General features: G+C 41.8%; 1 protein-coding gene across 2 annotated transcripts in view; it reads left to right on the forward strand.

Annotated features, from left to right (window-relative positions):
- LOC122543063 (netrin receptor UNC5D-like) overlaps positions 1-25463 on the forward strand; it is a 455690-nt gene that overhangs the window by 276676 nt on the left and 153551 nt on the right. For both annotated transcript variants that reach the window (XM_043681271.2, XM_043681272.2), the window contains exons 3-4: positions 12041-12184; positions 18525-18628. In XM_043681271.2, the coding sequence (XP_043537206.1) occupies positions 12041-12184; positions 18525-18628 (248 nt within the window). The remainder of the gene's footprint in view (positions 1-12040; positions 12185-18524; positions 18629-25463) is intronic.

The raw sequence follows: 25463 nt of genomic DNA on the forward strand, positions 1-25463 counted from the left end.
GAGCAGGTATTTTGACAACTCTTCCCTCCTCCCACCTGCAGTCAGAGCGAGGCATGTGAAAATTTAGTATTTTCTAAGGTAAAGTCTTAGCATGAAGATCTGTGAATAGGGAGTACACACTATCTCCCACTCAACTCATATTAACAGCATGAATGCATAAGTAATTTAAACAAGGACATTGGTCTCTTAATAATGCAGCAGATTCAAATTCAAAAGATGTAGAGATTTTTGTCAAGGTTTGTGCAAAAAGATAATTCTCCAAGGACAGGAAGATGAGGCACTCTGTGCTCCAGCCTTAGGTAATGTATTAATTAACAACTAACGATATTCATCGATCTCAGTGGAATCTTCAGGATATATTTGTTATTGCAAAATGAAAGAATTATTTCTGTGTACTTCCTGGCATATGAACTTCACACTTCTCAGCATCAGTTTTGACTCATGTGGAGAGAAAATGAGGCATAATTGATGGGCAGAATGCTGACAAATGTAGGGGCAGAGCCAAACGCAGGCAAGTGAAACTAGTTCAGAATTGAACTAGTGTGGCATTGTCAATTTGTGTCAAAGGGCCTGTTTCTATGCTGTAGACCTCTGACTATATGCTGAGGTAGCATGTCATTTAAATGGACAGAGAAGTTGGCATTGTTACTCATTTACTTTCAGCTCACCAGCTTGAGTTCAGCCCAAAACTAGCTAACCTGGAGATCAAGATTGCAATATTGAGAGAGGTGGACCAGTGAATCAGAGGTAATCTGATATTAGGTCATCAGGAGATTCTGCAGTGTCCTGTGGCTTGGAGACCGAAGAGTTTGTCCATTATTGGGCTGTCGAAAGATTGGAGATTGTTCACTGTTCACCGCACCAACACATTATTTCAGAGTATGAATGGACTAGGAGATCATCCAGCATGAAGTTCAGGAGATCTTGCTACTGAAGATAGTACAGGTAGTTCTGCTATAATGCAACAGTTGTGTTCTTCTGCAACCTCGTGCTCTAGAAAATCACACTGTAGAAGATCGCTAATAGAAAGTCACTATACCCGTTCAGTAGAAAATTCACATTATCCAAACAGTGTCTACAATTGGTTAATCCGTTATAGCCAATTCATGCTGATGAAATGCGCGTTATAGCAGAATGACCTGTACAATAATAAGCAGTCTGGTTACCGTCTCAGGTGATCCAGAAGATAGATAAAGCCCAGCTGCTTATGCACCAAAGCAGGAACAGCCCGAAAGGCCCTTCCAGCCTGTTCTGCCAGTCATTCAGATCTTGTCTGATCCTCTACTTCAACTCCACTTCCGTACCCTGTCTCCATACCAGCATCTCCAATTAGCCTTGTCTCAGTATAACATTTTACCAAATTTTGTTGATTCATGGAGAATTTGCTCTCTGCTAAAAGTTGGCACATCACAGATAGAATTATTTGTCCAGTTCTTGGGTTTTGTACACGAGGCTGTCAGAATGTTCAAAGCCATATTGTGCGATCTGAAATCCTGCGAGTTATTATGAGGATTCCTGGCAGCCACATTTTTATTTTCAGTTCGTATCGTACTGTGTTTTTATCTGCTGAATGAAGTTTGCAGGAAAAGAAACACCGATTCCATTCATTTTGCACAGACATTAATACCACAGACCAGGATTTTTATCTTGGCAGAAGCTGATTCGGTATTTATTCTGAAATGATTCCTTCAGTTGCTTAAGATCTCTGTGCCAACGAGCTTGACACAGTTTGCAGCCGCTCAGTAAGCCTCCAGAATGGAATTCAAAAACATTTGAGGTGCAGAGTAATGATTTCAGATTTGCAGACATTTTTCATGATGGGTGATGGGGAGAGGGGCCGCATAATGTGACTGTGGGAGAGGGTTCAAATAATTCTGAAGAAGTGAGACTGCAGGAAAAGCTGTCTTAAATCTTGGTTACACTGTGTTCTAATTTCCAAACAGCAATTTAAACAGTTGGGAAAATCATACAAAGGGTGCGCTGTTCCAACTTTCTGATTCATTGCCTGGAATAGGAATGAAATAGGAATAAAAGGTTAAGTAACTGATTGGAAAAAACCTGTCAATTCTTGTTTAGCACACATGGAAATACAGGAGGTTTTATTGCCTCTTGGTAGCAATAAGCCAGGCCTCACAATTCATTTGGAATCCCTTGAAGAGTGGACTGCTCAGGTTTCCAGTTAAAACATGTCTGTGTTATGAATGGATTAGAAAGGAATCCTGATGTACATTGTTGTGCAGGATGTGCAGACCCTTAATGCTCCCAGCATTCCAGACCCCATTCCAGTTTGTTTTCACAATCCTTTTTTAGTCTTGCACCTCTGAAGGCATGTCTTTTCCATTAAGAGAAGCTGATAATTGGGTCATTATTGTGTGCCCTCCACATTTGTGCACCACATGGTCATTCTTCCTGACGAAGATGAAGTTTTTTGGAACCTTTCCATTTTAGCATTTTTCATTGATCTCCTCCCTCTGCAATTCCTTGCCTCAGATGATTAGCTTTTGCACAGCTCTTTATGAGGCGTATATGTTAGAAGAGCTGTTCACAAATTCAGACTTATGTGATTGTAATTGCAATGAACAATGGTCACACAGTGCGAGTCATGTTTATTGAGCTCACAGTGAGTGTGGTAAAGGCTCAGATTCTGCAGAAGGTAAGTTAGAATTCTGTGGCTTATGTGGTAGCATCCTCCAGTGTTTGTGTCCCCACTTTAGAGACTGCAATCAAAACTCAAGACGAGTGCTCCATTCCAGTTGCTGGGCATTGTTTTTAAACCTCTCCACAGTTTCACCCCTCTCTGAAATTAGCACCAGCCCCACACAAGATTGAGATCTCAGTCTTCCTCTAATCCTGGTTTCATTTGCATTTTAAATGCGCCACCATTGAAGACTGTTTGTTTCGTTTCTCTGGTGTAAACTCTGGAATTCTTTCCCTTTGTCTTTTTTTAACCTCTTTGCCTCACTTTCTGCTTTGTCGATTGTTATGGACCAGACCAGACTCGCTCAAAATATTTTAAAGGCAGGTGTTGAGTGGATATTTCAGGAGTGATGCAGCTGGTCAAACCATGTGGTTATGGTAGGGGATTTTAACTTTCCAAATGTAGACTGGTACTGCCATAGTATTAAGGGTTTAGGTGGAGAGGAATTTGTTAAGTGTGTATAATAAAGTTTTCTGATTCAGTATATGAATGTACCTACTAGACAAGGTCCAAAGATGTGCAGGTCAGGTGAATTGGTCATGCTAAATTGCCCACAGCATTAGGTACATTAGTCAGAGGGAAATGGGTCTCGGTGGGTTACTCTTAGAGGGTCGGTGTGGACTTGTTGGGCTGAAGGGTCAGTTTCCACACTGTAGGGAATCTAATCTAAAAAAAAACTTGACCTACTCTTGGGAAATAGGGCAGGGCAGATGACTGAGGAGTCAGTGGCGGAGCACTTTGGGGCCAGTGACCATAATTTTATTAGTTTTAAAATAGTGATGGAAAAGAATAGACCAGATCTAAAAGTTGAAGTTCTAAATTGGAGAAAGGCCAATTTTGATGGTATTAGGCAAGAACTTTCAAAAGCTGATTGGGGGTAAATGTTCACAGGTAAAGGGACAGCTGGAAAATAGGAATCTTTCAGAAATGAGGTAATGAGAGTCCAGAGAATTATATTCCTGTTTGGGTGAAAGGAAAGGCTAGTAAGTATAGGGAATGCTGGATGACTAAAGAAATTGAGGGTTTGGTTAAGAAAACAAAGGAAGCATATGTCAGGTATAGACAGGATAGATTGAGCGAATCCTTCAAAGAGTACAAAGGCAGTAGGAGTATACTTAAAAGGGAAATCAGGAGGGCAAAAAAGAAGATATGAGATAGCTTTGGCAAATAGAGTTAAGGAGAATCCAAAGGGTTTTTACAAATACATTAATGACAAAAGGGTAATTAGAGAGAGAATAGAGCCCCTCAAAGATCAGCAAGGCAGCCTTTGTGTGGAGCCGCAAGAAATGGGGGAGATACTAAACGAGTATTTTGCATCAGTATTTACTGTGGAAAAGGACATGAAAGATACAGAATGTAGGGAAATAGATGATGACATCTTGAAAAATGTCCATATTACAGAGGAGCAAGTGCTGGATGTCTTGAAGCGCATGAAAGTGAATAAATCCCCCAGACCTGATCAGGTGTACCTTAGAACACCGTGGGAAGCTAGAGAAGTGATTGCTGGGCCTCTTACTGAAATATTTGTGTCATCAATAGTCACAGGTGAGGTGCCAGAAGACTGGAAGTTGGCTAACGTGGTTCCACTGTTTAAGAAAGGTGGTAAGGTCAAGCCAGGAAACTGTAGACCAGTGAGCCTGACATCAGTGGTGGGCAAGTTGTTGGAGGGAATTCTGAGGGACAGGATGTACATGTATTTGGAAAAGCAAGGACTGATTAGAGATCGTCACCATGGCTTTGTGTGGGGGAAATCATGTCTCACGAACGTGATTGTGTTTTTTGAAGAAGTAAAAGAGGGCAGAATGGTTGATGTGATCTATATGGACTTCAGTGAGGCATTCAACAAGGTTCCCCATGGGAGACTGGTTAGCAAGGTTAGATCTCATGGAATACAGGGAGAACCAGCAATTTGGTTACATAACTGGCTCAAAGCTAGAAAACAGAGGGTGGTGCTGGAGGGTTGTTTTTCAGACTGGAGGCCTGTGACCAGTGGAGTGCCTTAATGATCAGTGGTGGGTCGTCTACTTTTCATCATCTATATAAATGATTTGGATGTGAACATAAGAGGTATAATTAGTAAGTTTCCAGATGACACCAACATTGGAGGTATCGTGGATAGTGAGTCATAGATGTGGCCTGGTCATTGTGTGTCAAGGTTCAAAGTATTCAGCTACATAGCAATTCCAGACACACAATTTGTGAGGTTCCACAATTAATCTCTGTGTGGATGTGAAGCTGGGTGAGGGTGGAATCCCACATAGGACTCGATTTGCTTCCAGTGACACTTCCGTCTCAAAGGTACTATCATATAAGGGATGAAATCAGTCCACGGTAAACAGTAGACTAACTGATTCATTCTGGACGTAGGTTTGCTCGCTGAGCTGGAAGGGTCATTTTCAGACGTTTCGTCACCATACTAGGTAACATCTTCAGTGAGCCTCCCGACAAAACCTCCGTCCAGAGGCTCACTGAAGATGTTACCTAGTATGGTGATGAAACATCTGAAAATGAACCTTCCAGCTCAGCGAGCAAACCTACATCCAGAACCTCAACCTGAGCTACAAATCTTCTCAAAACTCATTGACTGATTCATTGTTACAAAACACAAAAGATAGTATTCACCTTCAATTTGCAAAGATGGACCCCAAACGGAAATCAGGGCAAGCAGGACAGAGAGAATAAGTTCATTGCACTCCTTAGACAGTGAACAACCTTCAATAGGTTAATATTTGGACAAAATTATTTTAAGCATGCAATCCTTTCACTGAAGAGAGTGGAATTATAATAAGAGAATTATATTTTTCTAACAAAGATGCACATTGTGCAATTTTATACAGAATTCATGACATTGTTCAAATTCTTCCCTGCATAATTAATGATTATGTTTTGACAAATTGTAGTTTTGCACTAATTATGTGGCAGATGTTTCTTCACTGCTACATCTAGAGGAAGATGTGGAGGCCACTGACAGTAACACTAATTGTAATTTTATGCTAAAACATTGAAACACAATTTAACTTTCATGTTAAATTACCTCTGTTACTATGAATAACTGGACAGTGAAGTGAGTTGTGTGTACCACACTAAATAGGAGTGCCAATTAGAATTGTATGATGAAATGCCGTATTTCTTTTCAAGATGATAAATTATTGCCATCAGTTACTTTATCCCAGGCTTCAGCATGTAGGAGAAAAGAATAGAAATTCTCTGCATTTCTTTGTTACTCTGCATACCTCTGATTCACTTTTATTCAGGTTTTGCAATATGAGACTTTGACTCACTTTGGATAGAATTTCGGTTTCTTGACCTGGTGTTGGTAATGTTGACCAAAACAGGTTCAGAGTTGAAAAATGTGGTGCTGGAAAAACACAGCAGGCTAGGCGGCATCCAAGGAACAGGAGAATCGACGTTTCGGGCATAAGCCCTTCTTCAGGAATGAGGCTGGTGTGCCAAGCGGGCTGAGATAAAAGGTGGACGGGGAGGGAATTTAGGGTAGGGGCACTGGGAATACGATAGGTGGAAAGAGGTGAGGGTGAGGGTGATAGGCCGGAGAGGGGGTGGGGGTGGAGAGGTCAGGAAGAAGATTGCAGGTCAAGAGGGCGGTGCTGAATCCAAGGGTTGGGACTGAGATAAAGGAGGGGAAACGAGGAAGCTGGAGAAATCTACATTCATCCCGTGTGGTTGGAGGGTTCCTAGGCGGAAGATGAGGCACTCTTCCTCCAGGCGTTGTGTGGCCAAGGACCTGCATGTCATTGGCGGAGGGGGAGTTAAGGTGTTCAGCCACGGGGCGGTTGGGTTGGTTGGTGCGGGTGTCCCAGAGGTGTTTGCTGAAACGTTCCGCAAGTAGGCTGCCTGTCTCCCCAATGTAGAGGAGACCACATCGGGTGCGGCGGATATAGTAAATGGTGTGTGTGGAAGTGCAGTTGAATTTGTGACGGACATAGAAAGATTCATTGGGGCCTTGGAGGGAGGTGAGGGGAGAGGTGTGGGCGCAAGTTTTGCATTTCTTGTGGTTGCAGGGGAAGGTGCCGGGAGTGGAGGTTGGTTGGTGGGGGGGTGTGGACCTGACGAGGAAGTCGCGGAGGGAGTGGTCTCTCCTGGATGTTGATAGGGATGGAGAGGGAAATATATCCCTGGTGGTGGGGTCTGTCTGGAGGTGGCAGAAATGACGGACGATGATACGATGTATCTGGAGGTTGGTGGGGTGGTAGGTGAGGACCAGTGTGGTTCTGTCCTGGTGGCCATTGGAGGGGTGGGGTTCAAGGGCGGAGGTGCAGGAAGTGGAGGAGATGCGGTGGAGAGCGTCGTCGACCACGTCGGAGGGGAAATTGCGGTCTTTGAAGAAGGAGGTCATTTGAGTTGTTCGGTCGTGGAATTGGTCCTCCTGGGAGCAGTGCGGCGGAGGCGGAGGAATTGGGAATATGGGATGGCGCTTTTACAGAGGGCAGGGTGGGAGGAGATGTAATCTAGGTAGCTGTGGGAGTCGCTCGGTTTGTAGTAAATGTCCGTGTTGAGTCAGTCGCCCGAGATAGAAATGGAGAGGTCTAGGAAGGGGACGGAGGAGTCTGAGACGGTCCAGGTAAATTTGAGGTCGGGGTGGAAGGTGTTAGTAAAGTGGAGGAACTGTTCAACCTCCTCTTGGGAGCACGAGGTAGCGCCAATACAATCATCGGTGTAGCGGAAGAAAAGGTGCAGTGTTCACAAAACAGGTTCACTCCTGTCAACGAGGTGATAAGCCAATGAAAGTAACTGAGAACCTGGTTCAGAGTACTGAAAACCTTCTGCCTGATGCAGGTACAGTCAAAAGCTGCGCTGGAGAGGGATGTCCCCCATGTTTTTGTATAGTGGCGGTCTGACTGCTTTTTGGATTGTTAATTTATTCCTTCACATTTTGAGAAAACTGTTGAGAGGGCACCTCGATGTTTTTAGTAACCTTTCAGTAGTTTACAAAAACAGAAACTGCTGGAAAAATCAGCAGGTTCAACAGTAGAGGGAAAGAAAGCAGATTTGGGTTTGATAATGCTTCTTAATAAGACAGAGCCTAGCTGGGAAAAGGTTGGTCTACATGCTGAAGACGGGGAGGAGTTAATGATAGCAGGTGATGGAGATCTGCAGAGAGAAAGAGAAGATTAGTTGGGCAATGGAATGGGTAGAAGTAGAATCAGTGGAGAATCAATAGCTGTCAATGAGGGTCATTAGTGGCTGACTGAAATGATTGAAAACAAAAATCTCAGCAGGTCAGGTTGCATCCGTGGAGAGAGAGCAAGCTAAACTTTTGAGTCTAGATGACTCTTCATCAGAGCTGGTTAGTTTGTTCTCCATGGGTGTTGCCTGATCCACTGTGATTTCCAGCATTTTTCGTTTTCAGTACATATTCCAGCATCTGCAGTAATTTGCTCCTGAACTTATAAAACTCGATATTAAGTCTGAAAGGCTGTAAGGTCTCCAAGCATAAAATGACATGCTGATCTTAAGCTCTGAGCAATTTACGTTTGTTGCTGTTCCCCTCCAGTTGGATGACCTCTGACCCAGCTTTGAGGACCTAATTTGTACACACCGCCCGTCGCTACGACCGATTGGATGGTTTAGTGAGGTCCTCGGTTCGGCCCCGCCAGTGTCGGACAAGACCCTGGTGGAGCAAAAAAAAACAGTGGGTGGCACGGTGGCTCAGTGGTTAGCACTGCTGCCTCACAGCGCCAGAGACCCGGGTTCAATTCCCGCCTCAGGCGACTGACTGTGTGGAGTTTGCACATTCTCCCCGTGTCTGCGTGGGTTTCCTCCGGGTGCTCCGGTTTCCTCCCACAGTCCAAAGATGTGCAGGTCAGGTGAATTGTCCATGCTAAATTGCCTGTAGTGTGAGGTGAAGGGGTAAATGTAGGGGTATGGGTGGGTTGCTCTTCGGCGGGTCGGTGTGGACTTATTGGGCCGAAGGGCCTGTTTCCACACTGTAAGTAATCTAATCTACTTGCCACCCTTAGTTGCTCATGGAAACCTGTCCCCGTGCCATTAAGGGAATTGTCTCTGTGAAAACCTGAAGGCAGTAACTGAGGGCTAGGTTCGGACATGAAAACAATTTTGACACCGCATTCTGCTGCAAAGTGTAAATTTAGCCATCATTCTCTGTTGCTCAGGATATAATTCATGGACTCACATTGTCAGTTTAATATCCCTGTGATGAATATCATTACTCTATCTTTATCTTTATATATTTTGTTACCAGTTTCTTTATTGAAACATTTCAGATCCTGAGGCGACATGGTAAGAATATTTCCCCTTGTAGTGGATTCCAGAACTGGGGGTCACAACATATAAATGAGAGAGCCACCACTTACGACTGAGACAAATGGAATTTTTTTTGTCTTATGATAGTTAGTCCAGGAAATTGTCTTTCCTGAAGAGCAGCGGAGGACGGATCTTTGAGTATATTTGATGCTGAGTTAGAGAGATATTTGATTCATGGATAGTCAGGGCTATAGTGGCCAGTCAGAGGAGTGGTGTTGAGACCATCATCAGATCAGCCGTGATCTTAATGGATGGTGGAGCAGGCACATGGGGCTGAATGCCTTATTTCTGACCCTAATTCTTGTGTTCATGTGTTCCTGCTCCCTCTCTCTAAATCTGTGGGTAGCCAGCATAGGTTTAACCTGTCTCTCTTTGTGTTTCCATAAGTGTGTCTTTCTATCATTGATTTCTATCTTCCTCACATCATCTTCTGTATTTTCCACTTATTTCCCCACTTACGCTTTTGTGAAAATTTGAAAGTCAGCATTTACATCTCCCAGAGTAGAAAGACAGTTTCATCCCTCAGAAATACAGAAGTGCTGGAGTTCTGGTCAATATTGCACAGTGCGAAGGCAAAGTGCAGTGTATTTTGGAGGAATGAACAGTCCTTTGGAAATGAACTAAAAGCAGGAACAGGGCAAGTTGCCCTCCCATATCTAAGCTTGGAGTTTGAAATCTATTGCACTGTACAGTTCTCCTCCACAATGAAACCCAGAAATGCTGTTAATATGTTGCTATGCTGTCAATGAGATAACAGGTACTCATGTCTTTAACATGTAAGCCACGAACTGGTAACATTCCATGATTAGAGGTTTCGTCAACACAACGTTACATTTGCTCAAAAATTGGAACCGTGTCCAAATTGTCACACTTTGGAAATGGATAGCTTGCTGATTGAGAACTAAACAATAAAACACATTCTGGAGGCCCACACAGATCCACAGCTGAGATAAAATAGCTGGGTGCCAAGATCATAATTTGGTCAGGGACTCACATTGGAATGTTTGCAATCTGAAAGGTTCCAGAATTTACTCACACTGAATAAAATATAATTGGTCTAACAAAACCCTGTTGAAGTTTTGCACAAGAAGGGATGGGGGATAGTGATGTAAACAGAGGGAAGCGCTGCATCACAGTTCCTGCCTTTTAAATGCGCAGCATGGAAGCTGCCTAGTTCAGAGTGCTTTCAAGGTGAAGTCATGTCAAAACAGTGTTATGGATTAGGCCAGACCGCCTCAAAATATTTTAAGAAAGTCGCCCAGCCCCTGAGTTTTTCTTATTTTAAAGGTAGATGTGAAGTGTATATTCCAGATGTGATGCAGTTGGTCAAACTATTTGGCTTTAAGCAAAACAGATTTTATTTAAACACTACAGTTGAAGGACGAACAAAAGAACACGGAATTTAGGATAACTTAACTATTGGAAAACTCAACTGACCCACTACAGCAACTTAAGGAGCTGTTCCAATTCAGTAACATCCCATAAACACACCCTTTGGCAAAAAGGTAAATTGAAACACAGATTCTTACCGGCAGGAGGGAACAAGTTCCAAAGAGATTTCAGAGAGAAAGACCATCAGGAATCATTTGCTGAAGATTTGTGATCTTTTCTGGACATCTTGTGACGGCCACAGCTCAACCAGACTAGAAAAAGCCTGAACTGAGGGAACTGGCCAATCTGCAATTTTTAAACAAGACACATCAGGCCCTCTGCCTTTACGACCTCTCTTGAAAAGAAAAGGATAAAATAACCTCTTTAAAGTGACAGCATCGTCACAACAGAATGTGGGAATAATGGCCTGTTGTCCCGAACGAAGAGCTTTTTGAACCTTGAAATCATCTCTGTTTTCTCAATATTTCTGGGCACCTCTTTTGCTAAGGTACCTTTGCATTTGGTTGAAATCCTAATGGTGACAAAGGAGCTAATCAGTAACACCCCGTGCATACATTAGCAATTCTGAGGTCAAAAATACCAAGTATTTCAAGGAATTGTCTAATTCACTGGCAGAGACTGAGCTCAACTTCTTGGACTGCTAGAAGGACATGAGACACGAGATTTGGTCACTGAATTGCAGGAAGGAGATGATTTCACCAGAAAGGGTATAGAGGACACTTATGAGGGATATTGCCAGAACTGAGAATTTTAGCACTGGGGAGAAATTGGACAGGCTGGTGTTGTTTACTTTGTAGCAGTCGAGGCGAAAGGGAGATTTAATTGAGACGTGTAAAATTATGAGGGGCCTAGACAGAATACTTAGGAAGGAATTATTTTGATAAGCGTAGAGTAATATACACTGAAAGATAATTGAGATACACAGTGCAAGATAACACTTTTAGTCAGGGCATTATTTTCGTTCACCACATTGCATAAAACTCATCCCCACTGATTGCAAACCTCCATATGTTTGACACCAATTCTGACCCAGTTAACCCCAAAATAATATATCAATTACCTGTTGGCTTATTCCGTTTGGCATCCCTTAAGACTACATGAGATGCTAACTGAGAAGTCGGTAATCAGATGACAGAGATTTAAAACTGTTGGGAAGAGGATTGGAGGGGAATTGAACAGTAATTTCCTGGCTCACCAGCTGGAAGGCTGGTCGAGTCCGAAATCTCACATTTCCACAAACATTTGGACATGTGTTTGAAGCCCCACAATTGACAGTTTGATTGACCAACAGCAGAAAACCGGTGGTTGGTTGGATGGCTTTCTTCCTGCTGGTAATGACATATTGGGTCAACTTGCCTCCCTCTGTGCCTTGCATTTTCAATGTTTGTCTGTTGCAAAACTATGCAGATGCTGTAAATCTGAAATAAAAAGAGAAAATACTCGAAATATTGTGCGGTTCAGGTGGTATCCATAGAGATAGAATCACAATTAATGTTACAGTTTGACAAATGTGAAACCAATGACCTGAACGATTTAATACACTTTCAGTCTGCACAAATATTGCCTGACCTGCTGTGTACTTGCAGCATTGTCTGATTTTATTTTGCACAAATGGATTGGTCAGTTCACTTTCAATGACACTGTACTTGTTTTCTTCTTCTTTTGGAGGCCTGAGTGTTCGGGAGGTCCTGATCAATGTTTCTCGGCAGCAAGTGGAAGATTTTCACGGTCCAGAGGATTACTGGTGTCTTTGCGTAGCTTGGAGTCAACAGGGAACAACGAAAAGCAGAAAAGCTACGGTCCGAATTGCATGTAAGCAAAATAAAAATAGTAATTACTGATGACCAAATGTTTCACTTCAGCAACACATGCACAGAAACAGAAAGATTGAACTTCACAGCTAACCCATTGTTATGCAGGCCATCTAGGTCTGCCTGCTGTAGGGTAGGTAGTCCATCAAACTGTGATTCTCCCTGAATAATTCCACACTGTGGATGTGTGAATTACAGAGTATGAGTAACCACCATCTGCAGCATTAGACTACAGGCGCTGAATAATGCATAGGCCAGTTTTTTGCACTTTGACAGACTTGTAATGACTTGCACTCCAGAATAAGTATTTGAAGAGATAAATGCCAGCCTGAAATGAGATGGAAGATTTCCCTCCTGTGCTTGGTTCAGTGCAATAAAGAGCGTGCTTTGTATAATATCGATATTTCAAACTAGATTCCTGGTAGTGGGTGAAATTCATCTTTGTGGGTAGACGATTCAAGTCAGTAGGCAACCATTTGTGAGCCAGTTTTACCTCTGTTTTAATTCTCTTTTCCATTGACTTGATGTCACGAATAATTGGGCGGCTATTTTTAAAAAAAAAAGTTGTGCTGACTCCTTTCCTTTGCCCCATTTTCAAAATAAAATGACCGCAGGAGTGAACTACTTTCATCGCCCATACCCCAGATAGGCTGAAAGTCAGGGTTCAGTAGTGGTCCACTCAGCAAGCATTTATTTCCTTCATCACTCCAGTGATTGTTGACTTGAACACATCTTAGTTCTGCAGACAAATATTGCAAATTTTTCTTCACAATGGTGGAACAGTTTATCTCGATGTCCCTGACACAGTAATTAGGAAGTTGGAGCATTTTGGAATTTATAAGGGTTCTCCAGAAGTGTTGTTAGGATTTGCAGTTGGCCCATGGAAATAGCTAGTATTTGCCCGGAGTCCTCAGATGGTGATGGTCTCTGTTGGGATTGCCTTAGATTGTGCGAGTACTCACAGGGGTTTTGGAAATGTGCCAGTTTTTTGTCAAGTACTCTGTGTTAATGTTGCAGGGAGAAATAGCGAAGAGGAGTCTTGATCACTATGTTTAGCAGTACAAGTAACCTTTATTCAGAGCTCTTCAACCACACATGTGGGAGAGGCCAGGGACCGCTTCCTGGCTTTCACGTGGGGTCCAGCTGCCCTCTTGATTATGGTTCAGATTGGAGGAGAGGTCAGTGACACTGTGGCTTCCCCAGCTGAAGGCAGTATTTTTATACACTTCACATTACCATAATTGCTTGCAACTTTGCTGCCATTGTTCCATCCCACTAATCTATACATCCAATCCTGTAAAATGCCCAATAACTGATGGACACTCCTATGGATAGCCCTAGTTTCACCATGATCTCATGATGTTTCCCAGACATGATTCTTGGGATCATATATCTCATTAATTTACATTCCCATGTTAATGGTTCTACTCTTTATCAGACCTTTGCCAGACTAGCTGATCTCTAAGGACTGTGGGAATTCTGTCATTCATTGTATTCCTTGCTATCCCTATCAAAATCTGTTAATCATCTTATACATCCTACTATCTTAATCGTGGGAGAAACAGAAAGATGCTAATCATGACTAATTGCTGTAAAATTCATAATATCATTTCTAATATAAAGTTAGTTTTTTAAAAAGTTTTTTGGTTACACCTCATGTTGGAATTCTTTACCCAATGAATTGTGAGCAGTTTCTGTCTCACCTGACCTTGAAACGTCAGGTAAACACTGCCCCTTGAATGATAACTCCTTCTATTCACATGCTGTCTGTAAGTCTGTTTTAAACATGGAATTGCTTCTCGGATGAAATTTACAAAATCTCTTTATAAGAATGAAACTCAATCACTTTCACTGCTCAATAAGCTTGTCTGAACACCTAAGGTTTTACAAGATGTAATCTTGTTTCCCTTTGACCTTATCAGTTGTCTCTGTTATTGTGAGATCATGCCTTTCTTTCAATTCTTGCTAAACTATGAACTTTGTTTCCAGACGTCTCTTAACAGACTGCCACTTACAGACATCTGCAGCTGAAGGTTTGCACAGAGCTCCCTGTATATTAATTTGTCAGATTCTTTGTTCCTTACTGGATTTACCTTGTTCTCAAAGCTACCATTATCCTAACGGATGATTTCACTTTAATTCTGAACTCAGCAAGCTAATTCTGTTACTGCAGTTACAAATCTTCTCCGCCATATTTATGCCACCTAAAAATTGACAGGCAGCCATCTTGTGTCACCTCTGGCCATGGGCTACCCCAACAGTTGCCATCAATTCCTGGATGCTGAGGAAGTGGATTCCTGAAGTTGATCCTGATCACTTTCAGTTGGAGCTCCTTGCAGTTTGTTACAGGGCTCAAGTGATCCAACAAAAGATTTCAGTTGACAAAGAGCAAGGACCTCGAAATGAAAATGGTCAGGATCCGTTAATTGAATATCCGCTTGTCGTAGCCACACTTATAGCTGGTCCTTGCAAATACTCTCACATTTCCAACGACCAGCAGCAAATACTGCACATGACAGAAAGCTAAAGAAACACAGCTGTGATTATACACTAAGTCAGGCAATCTCTTTGGTGAGAACAGGATGTGTGAACATTTTAAAATTCAAAGACTCTGCTCCAAATAGAGCGATCAATCTCAGCGTATTCCAGAAGGTTTGTAGCTCAGGTTGTGGATGAGCCTGTTGAGTTGCTCACTGAGTTGGTAACTTTGTTGGCAGATGTTTTGTCATCATGCTGGGTAACATCACCAGTGCGCCTCCAGTGAAGCATTGGTGTTCTGTCCCACTTGCTATTTATGTGTCTGGGTCTGCTGGGGTTGGTGGTGTCATTTCTGATTTCGTTGCTGGTTCTGTTTCTTCGTGGTTGGTATATGGGGTACAACTCCACATGTTTGTTGATGGAGTTCTGGGTTGAGTGCCAGGCTTCCAGGAATTCCCGTGCATGTCTCTGTTTAGCTTATCCTAGGATGGAAACGTCCCATTCGAATTGGTGTCCTTCCCAAAGTACTGCATAGGGCAAGCAGGAAGGAAATTAGCCACCAGGGTACATCTAGCCATCAGGAGAATGGGTACCCAACGAACACAGTTCACCGATTTCTCAGCAACAAATCCAAACAAGCAGACATAACACGTCAAGAAACCCTAGCCACTCTCCCCTACGTCAAAGACATCTCGGAAATGACTGCCAGATTACTCAGAACCATTGGCATCATGGTAGCCCGCAAACCCACCAACACACTAAAACAGCAGCTAATGAACTTGAAACACCCTATATAGACAAGAAGCAAAATTAATATCATTTACAAAATACCGTGCAAGAACTGTAACAAACATGACATTGGACAAACAGGCAGAAAACTAGCCACCAGGATACATGAACATCAACTAGCCACAAAAAGACATGATTATCTCTCACTAGTATCCTTGCATGCAGATAAGGAAGGACACCACTTCGACTGGAACAACACATCCATCCGAGGACAAGCCAAACAGAGACACGCACGAGAATTCCTCAAAGCATGGCATTCCAAACGGAACTCTATCAACAAACACATTGAGTTAGACCCCATCTACCACCACCTGAGAAAAAGAACAGGAAATGACATCACCAACCCAAAGAAATGCAAGCATATAAATAGAAAGCAGGAATCATGAACAGTGCTTCGCCTGGAGGCCCACTGAAGATGTTACCGAGTAGAGTGATGCAACGTCTGGAAATGAACCTTCCAGCTCAGCAAGCAAACCTACATCCATGACATCACCAACCCCAGCAGACCCAAACACCTAAATAGTAAGTGGGACAGAACACCAACGCTTCAGCGGGGGTGCACTGATGATGTTACCTTTTATGATGATGAAACAGCTGTGAACACACTTACCAGCTCAGCGAGCAAGTCAACAACCTCAGAATAGTCAAGCCTTCTTTGTGTGTTTTTTTTTCTTTCTTCTGTTGTGTTGTGCACCTGTTGTGTAGTGCATTGCCGAGCCACATTGTGAGTGAGATGGATGGCTGCATGGCATAATCAAGAAGGATGTTGCTGATAATTCAGAACAGAACATGATGAAGATTCACTGAGGTCAGCATTTACACATTGAGCAACAGAACTGAAACCCCAGCAATCATTCTTTTCCCCAAAATATCCTTCATTTTTAAGTTTGTGAAAGCACATTACAAAACATGAAAATTTCATAATTTACAATAACGTGCAACTTGTCTCCATGCTGCAAATTCTGGCATGTTCTGTGGTGCCTCAATACAATTGTCACTCTCATAATATTTACAAATACATTCTATGTCAAGCATACAAAAACTTTTCAAATTGACCTTTCAGAAAGGAGAATTGAAGTGGCGTCTATGCACCATAAGTGACTCAATACCATTTACAGTGAAGTCCCGAACAATTGATCTCGCTCTAATTCCCATGTCAGACTTATTGCTATTTGTATTAACCTTCTCACATTGGGACATCAATGTCAGTTGAAGTACTCACTCCTATAAGACTCAACATGCAAATGATTCAGTCCAGAAGTTTTATTTACAGTCACACTTTGGAAAGGGACAAGATCCCCGTGAACTTATCGAGGAAGTGTGGTTATTGATACATTTTCTTGGTTCGAAGTGTCATAAAGTCATTGTGAATCTTCTCCTTGAAGATTCACGTCAATGTCGATCTACCTGTTCATTGAACCATGATAATCATAAACTGAAGTTCTTGATCTAAGTCTATTTTGGACTAAATGCTCATTCACTCAATTTACCTGTGGTTGTTTTCCTTCTTGGAGTGGGGGAGTGGAGGGTGATGATTTTAAACAAGTTTATGGGATTATGAGCAATTTAGATATAATTGAAAAGAAGAGTTATTCCTACTACTCGGTGGCAGCATGGATTTGACACTGCTGGGAGTGTTTTTGGGATCTTGTGATAAAACACAGGTGGTGGTGATGGTAAACAAATTGCCTTTGAGGTTAGTGGAAGGGGAGACAATGAATAGTTTCAAAAGAAGTTGGATGAGGGCTTGCGGAAGGTGTGCAGATAACCAGCAAAAACCTGTAAAGAAATATGTTGTCTGCAATACTGACCAATGGATGTGACTTGGACAGCACACCAGATTTCATTACTTTCAGTCACAAGCGAAATAAATTGAGACTTTTAAATCCCTTTTTTGAGATTGGATGAGTACAAAATGTGAGCATTTTGTCTGTTTCCCCTTCGTGAAGCACCACAATGTGATATTTTTATTTAATTCTTGGAATATGACATTTTGGCATGGCTAACATTTGATTGCCCATCCTTTGTAACCCTGAGAAGGTAGTAATGGGTCATTTTTCTTTACGTCAAATGTCTGAGTACTGCGGTTAAAAAAAAAATCAACAGGGCTTTCTCGCCTCTTTAAAAAGTTATCACCTCATTTTTTTATGATCATGTTCTCAGAAACTGTATTCATCAATTGCAATCAGTGCAATTGCAATTCAATTGCATTCAATTCGTGAAATGATTAGAATCATAGAGCAGGAGGAGGCTGATGGGCCCATTGCATCTGTGGCAATTTTTTGTGAAAGCTTTGCAATTTGTCCCAATCCCTGATATATCTGCATGGCCCTGCAATTTTCTTCTTCTTGTTCAATTCCTGATGGAACTTTACCTCTGAATCTTCTCAAGCAGGGTATTCAAGATCGTAAGTCTCTGTGGCACAATCGGTTAGCACGCTCGGCTGTTAACTGAAAGTTGGTGGTTCAAGCCCACCCAGGGACGCTCCTGTCTGTCTAGGGTGGCACAGTGGCTCAGTGGTTAGCGCTGCTGCCTCACAGCACCAGGGTCCCAGGTTCTATTCCAGCTTTGGGCAACTCTGTGTGGAGTTTGCACATTCTCCCCATGTCTGCATGGGTTTCCTCTGGGTGTTCCGGTTTCCTCCCACAATCCAAAGATGTGCAGGTCAGGTGAATTGACCATGCTAAATTGCCCATAGTGCTAGGTGCATTAGTCAGAAGGAAATGGGTCTGGGTGGGTTACTCTTCGGAGGGTCGGTGTGGACTGTTTGGGCCGAAGGGCTTGTTTCTGCACTGTAGGGAATCTAATCTAACAATGAGCAGGTGAAGTGAAATGATTGAACAGAGGAATCATGGGTTATGAAGATGAGGTTTTAATTAAAAGTGAGCTGCGATGTTAGTTGTCAAGAGTTTACAAATGAACTGCCTGTACTTCTTAAGTTCCTCTGTTTGAAAGTACAATGAGTCCATAAGGTAGTCATGATGGGATTAGAGACTCAGTCTGCAATCAGGAGTGAAAATAGACACAGTGTTCCAAAACAAACTAGTCTGATACTACGTATTTTTGCCTTACAGATTTGAGGAAAAATTTTGAACAAGACCCCCAGGCAAAAGAGGTTCCCCTAGAAGGGAAGATCATTTTACACTGTCGTCCCCCGGAGGGAGTGCCTTCTGCCAAGGTAAGAAGCCTTTGACATTTCACAAACAAACATAATTTAAGAAACTCAGTGACCATTTCTCTCGCTTTCCTGACAAAGTGTTTACAATGCCCTCTCGATTATCCATGCGCACCATTACCTGAAAGCTGTTTTCTTTTCTGCAACTTAGGCTCCGATCATTCAATTGAGTATTTTTATTTGATTTTCACTTGCACAGCAGGATTGTTTAACTGGATTTCCAGTACCTGGTAGAATTCGGTATCATATGGTGTTGATATTTAGCTTCAGATCCCAGAGAGCAGCGGGAGTCAGGCTGCCAGCATCTTCTCGAAAAATAACTCATTTTTAAAATGGATAAAAAGTGGACCTTGTCAATACCTGCTGGGAACTTGATTGGATAAAAGAAAGAAGCATTCTCGTTTATATACAATGTTTTATCTCAGATATGTCAAGGCACTTCATTCAAAGTGGTCGATTTATTTTTTTGCCTGTTATAGTCAGAAGCATCCCCCCCAAATAGAGAGACCGGCTCATCTAGTTTTAATAATGAAGATACAAACCAGGAGCAGAATTAGACCACTCAACCAATCCAGCCTTCTCTGCCATTCAGTAAGACCATGGTTCATCTGTTTTTGTTTGCAAATCCCCATGCACTTTGGCTAACCTAGGAGTCTGTGGCCTATCAAAAATCAGTCTATCTCTGACTTCAAAATACCAGGGTCCCCACCTCCATATCTTTCTGTGCCAGAGAATTCCCAGGTCCATAAGATGTTCGAGACGAATAAGGCCATTCAGCCCATAAGTCTGCTCCACCACTTGGTCAGGCCTGATGAGTTGCACATCATCTCTAATCCTATAAGGGCAACCCCTAAATTTAAAACAGTGTCACCCGTTTCCAGACTGACCCACAAGAGGAACCATCCTTGACACGTCTGCCTTGTCAACACCATTCAGGATTAGATCATTGAAAAAAAGTAGGAGCAAAACTAGGCCATTCAGCCATCGAGTTAACTCTGCTACTCAAATGAAGTCAAGGCTGATTTGATACCCCACTTTCCTCCTTTCTCCCCATAACCGTTGATTCTCTTTCAGATTCAAAATCGGTCGGTCACAGCCTTGAATATACTTAATGATCCATCCTCTATGGTCGTCTGTGCTGAAGAATTCCACAGATTCACCCCCTGAGAGAAGGAATTCATCCTCATCTCTGTCTTAACTGGGTGATCCCACACTTTGCAATTATGCCCTCTGGGTCTAAATTCTCCCACAAGGAGAAACAATGTCTCAGCATCTACCCTGTCAAGTTTCCCAAAAAATGCAAAATATATTTCACTGAGATTTCATCTTATCTTCCTGATCTCCAGTGAATACAAACCCAAACTGTAGACACTTTCTATCATCCTCAATGCTTGCCTTTCCACCAGTTTTATGACATCGCAAACGTGATGATTGTATATTCACTTTCCTCATCCAAGCCTTAATATGTATTGTACATTGTGGCACGACTTGCGACCCCTGTGACACTCCACTGATTGAAATGATTCCATTCGGAAATTGATCCGTTATTCCAACTTTGTCTACTATTAGGAAGTCAATCCTCAATCTTGACTAATATACTTCTACCATCAGCCCTTGTTTTCCGAGCTAGCTGAATTTGCGGATTCTTATCAAATGCCTTTTGGATCCCAAATACATGTTGTACACTTCAATCATGTCACCCCTCTTTTAAACTCCATAGGAAACAATTCCAGCCTGTCCAAACTATTAATCTTAAGACAACACACTCATTCCAGGTATTAATCAAGTAAACTTCCCCTGAACAATATCCAATGCATTTACATTTTTCCTTAAAAAATGAGACCAAAACTGTACACAGTATTCATGATGTGGTCTCACCGATGCCTGGTATAATTAAGATTGAGAACAGAGTCAAAGGGCATCTTGTGGCAGAAAGAATGATGGAATTTATTTCCAGGATTAGTAATTGTGGCGTGAACTGTGTCAACATTCAAGATTAGATTCTAAAAAGGGAAAGAATTTGAACAACTTGAAGAAATATAATTTAAACTGTTTTGTCATGTGGAGAGTAAACAGCGACATGCCCTGTTTGGGCCAAATGAGTTGTTTCCGTGCTGCAACCTCTACACATCTATCTTGCAGTTTCTAGGAATGTGATTCTGATGGAGCTAAACTCGTGCTAAAAATTCACACGACTTCTTGTCTACTTCAATCCTTATGCTGCATTTAGCTTTTAATAGAATCCAAGGAATATTCCATTAAGCGTCTAATTACTCCACTTCATTTGTTGTCAACAACAATGTCTTTGTGTTCCAACTCATTGAAATGCACCGTCCAATTCACAAAAGGGTTTTGTTCTATTTGCATCTCTGTGCTCGTCCGTCACAATTTCAGACAAGGGAAAGCTGCATAATTATGGGATGTCTTCTGTTTGTCCAGGGGGAATGAGGCAGTAAACATTCTTTCCATAATTTAATTAAAGTGTATATTCTGTCAACTTCCATTTGGCAACTTTCCCAGGTAATTACATTTTAGGTTCCAACAACAATGCTTTACACATACCTCCATGTAATATATTCAAAACCTTCCTGCTGGATAGATGTGAAAAATTCAACTGCATCTCTCATGCCCTTCTGGAAATGGAACATTGCCTTTATCTTCGTATTGCCACATCACAATTATACTTACACTTCTGGAGAAAGGTGTGACAGTTGTGCACCCTCATTCAAGTATTGCTGACCTTTGAAGCTTGCTTCACATGAAGACTGCAAATTCATTGAAGGTTGTTGTTTTTTTTTTAAATAGCTGTTTATTTTTTCATTCGTTCAAGAGCACTGGGTATCGCTACTCAGCCCCATCGAACTGACAGACCCTGCTCGGCCATTTTAGACAGCACATGAGAATCGACCACATAGCTGTGGGTCGGGAGTCATAAATATACCAGACTGGCTAAGGACAGCAAAGTTTTTTATTTCAAGGTCATCAGATTTATTTGCCTCAGTTCTGTATTTTCATGATCATCATTGCCAAGATGGTCTTCTTATTCCAAATTCATTTGATTTACTGAATTTAAATTCCCATGATGCTGTGATGGGATTCAAATTCGTGTCAGCAGAATTCGTGTTACTCGTTCACTGACATAGCCACTATCCTATTTTATTCCCATTTAGAAATTATAAAACTATCAATAGATGGTTGCTTTTCATTTGAATCAAAGTATTACTCATTTTATGTGATCTTTTACTTAGTTCTCAGCCCTCTGATTCCATATCCAACCAGTCCATATTGTTTTCTCTTTCATTATCTATCCATTTGCTTTCTACTTTAAAGCTGCTTAAATTCCAGTCTGCTGGCAAGTTGCAGACTATACATTTTGACAACCCCAATCCTGTGCTTCTTGTTTAGATTTGCTGCTTTGTCCTATTTGTCCAGCTCAATATCAACCATGATCTAAGGCAATGGCACACCAGACTCAAGGGATTGAATGGCTTACTGTTATCAACCTGGCCAGGTCCCCTCAAAGCACTTCAAGAAGGTAGCCTGGACCTGAACTTTGCTAGTTGTTTTAAGCAGGATATTCTAAAAGGGATGCAGCTGGCCCAACCACTTCGTGCTAAACAAAACAGAATTGATTTGCAAGATTACCAAATGAAATGCAAACAAAAGAGAACAAAATTCAGAATAACTTAACCTGTCCGAAAACCCAACAGATTATCCCAGTTTAATGATGCTGTTCCAAATTCCTGCAACAATCCCCATAAATACTCCTTGGCACAAAAGGTAAAGTCAAACACAGAGGGAGAGAGAGATGGCAGAGAGATTCAGCATGGAACAACTGCTTCCATTGAGCTGTTTCTTGGACCAGTGGCCTCAAAACTGCTTGCTAAAGCCAAAACAAACCAGAGAAAATCTGAGCTGGAAGAACTGGCCATTCCCCCTTCATTGGACAAATCTTTTATTTTAATTTGAAAGCCTTCTGCCTGAGGCAGTATCTGTTAGCTACCAACAAATTGGCCCATAAATCCATCCAAGCCAGACCTCTCAGCAACTTGGTGTTTGTGACCCTTCTGAGAAAAAATACAAGAACAACGTAACCTTGTTGAAGGAGCAGCAGCATCACACCTTCCCCCTTTAGAAAAAAGTGTACTATAAATATCCAAAGATGGCTTCATTTTAAAATCCATTAATCTTAAATTGTTACAACACCCATATATCTTACATTGACAATAATCATGCTAACATTTTGTTCCAGTCTGTTTTGCTCCGGCCACCAAACGCCACCGTTTCTCATTCAAGTCTCGACATTGCATCAGCAATCACGCCCTTCCACATGCCCAGTTTTCAAATTGAATGGTTGTAACAACAAGCTCCATTTAAACAGTCTGGAATTTTTGTCCCTAAATTTCTCCACAAAGTTCAGTGGGTTAAGATCAGTGTCTATGACTGTCTCAGATACATTACTGGTAACACAAACATTGAAATGTTGTAACGCCAACACCAAGCTCAAAGTCTCCTTCTCAACTGTCCAATATTTCTCTGGGAGAAAGTAAGGACTGCAGATGCTGGAGATTGGAGTCAAAATGTGTGGCTCTGGAAAAGCACAGCTGATTAGGCAGCATCTAAGGAGCAGGAGAACTGATGTTTCAAGCATAGTAACGTTGACTCTCCTTCTGCTCAGGTGCTGCCTGATGGGCTGTGCTTTTCCAGAGCCCACACTTTTTGACTGACAAATATTTCAGCAGATGAATGTTCAATTTCCTCGAAAAATACCCAATAGGTCTTTCTATCTTCTCATCGTCTTCCTGTAAGAACACAGCACCAACCCCCACATCACTCGCATTGATAGCCACCTCAATGGTTAACACCACTTTCAGGCTGTCAAATGCCTTCTCACAGTCTACTGTCCACTGATACTTCTTGCCTTTCTTGAGCAATTCAGTGAGTGGAGCAGTCACACTACCAAAACCTGGTACGAATTTTCGATAAAATCCACTTAATCATGCATAGTACTGCTCTTTTTGTCGATGGTATGGGAAATTCCCCAATTATCTTTGTTTTCGCATTCCATTGGGCTATTTGTCCATGTCCAATAACATGACCCAGGAAGGTGACTTGGGCTTTGACAGGTTTAGCCAGGTTTATCACTAAGCCAGGTTTATCACTAAGCCTGCCTCCTGAAGTTGGTCAAACAATTTGGATAAATGTTACAAACATTCCTTCCATGTGTGACTAAACATCACCAGGTCATCAATATAAGCTACACAATTGGGTATTCCGGAAATGCCTTTATTGGTTAGTCTCTGCAATGTGGTTGGCGCATTTTTCATACCAAACGGCCAGACTTAGCTGATACAGTCCATTCAGCATGACAAAAGCTGCAATTGTCTCAGCTTTTTCAGACAAAGGGACCTGCCAGTATCCTCTGAGCAAGTCAAACTTAGAAATATAAGTTGTTTGTCCCACCTGTTCAACACAGTCTTCCAAACATGGAATCGGACATGTGTCAGTCTTCGTAACTGCATTGACGTTGTAGTGGTTCACACGTAGCCTTTGGGTACCATCTGGTGTTGACACCATTACTCTGGGTGTCACCGTAACTTGCTTTGATTATGTCATCTTGGAGCATGCATTCAATCTCCTTTTGAACCTGTGACAACTTTAGGCGGTGATGCATACAAAGATGTTACTTAATCGGAACAGCATCTCCTGTATCTACGTCATGCATAATTAGGTTAGTACTTCCCAGTTGATTTCCACATTCCTCCCTCTGTGATACTAATAACTCTTCCAGGTCATTTCGATTTTCCTCTGGAAGGTAACTCAATAACTTATCCCAACTTTTGACAACTTCCTCATTGTTCAGTTTAATTTGAGCTACGTCCAATTCAGAATCCTCTGTACGTGGTTCTTCTTTCTGTGTTGTAACCAATAACACAGTCTCCTTTGGCTTTCCTTCCCTGTCAAAATACCTTTTGAGCATATTCACATGACACACGGTGAGATTTCTTTCTGTGTGGAGTCCTTATCAAATAGTTCACCTCACTCAATTTCCTTTCAACTTGATAAGGTCCACTAAACTTTGCTTTTAAAGGTTCACCTATCATTGGAAGTAACACTAACACCTTATCTCCGATAGCAAAATTGCAAGATTTTGATTTTTTTGTTTGCTTCTTGTTTCATTGTCTGCCATGATACTTTTAAATGCTGTCTAGTCAACTCCCCACTCTATTTAATCGTACCCTGTATTTTGACACATAGTCCAAATATGTAGTCTCTGAATTATGACTTAACAATTTCTCCTTCATTCATTTTAGCTGTCCTCTCACTTCACACCCAAAAACTAATTCAAATGGACTGAATTTGGTCGATGCATTAGGTGCATCTCTGATCACTAAAAGTATAAATGTAATACCTTATCCCAATCATCTGGATAGTCTTGATTATAAGCCCTCAACATAGTGTTTAATATCTGATGCCACGTTTCTAGTCCTCCCTGCAACTCTGGATGGTACACAGTAGATTATTTTATTCCTCAACTGCCTATAACCTCCTTGAATAATTTTGATGTGAAGCTTGACCCTTGATCTGATTGTATCTCTATGGGTAGTCCATATCTAGTGAAAAATTTGAGTAACTTCTCTACAATCCTTTAAGCTGTGATTTTGCGTAATGGAATGGCCTCTGGAAATCTAGTGATCGCATCCATTATTGTTATCAAATACTGCTTCCCATTTTTTTGTTTTAAGTATGGGCCCTATGCAACCAATTAAGATTTTTAAAAGGTTCCTCAAATGCAGGAATAGATATTAAAGGTGCGTGTTTTATCACTGCCTGTCGT

Source organism: Chiloscyllium plagiosum, unplaced genomic scaffold, assembly GCF_037043375.1.
Source record: "Chiloscyllium plagiosum isolate Xiang-an unplaced genomic scaffold, Cpla_swu_hap1 HiC_scaffold_48, whole genome shotgun sequence".
In the NCBI taxonomy this organism is placed as follows: Eukaryota; Metazoa; Chordata; class Chondrichthyes; order Orectolobiformes; family Hemiscylliidae; genus Chiloscyllium; species Chiloscyllium plagiosum.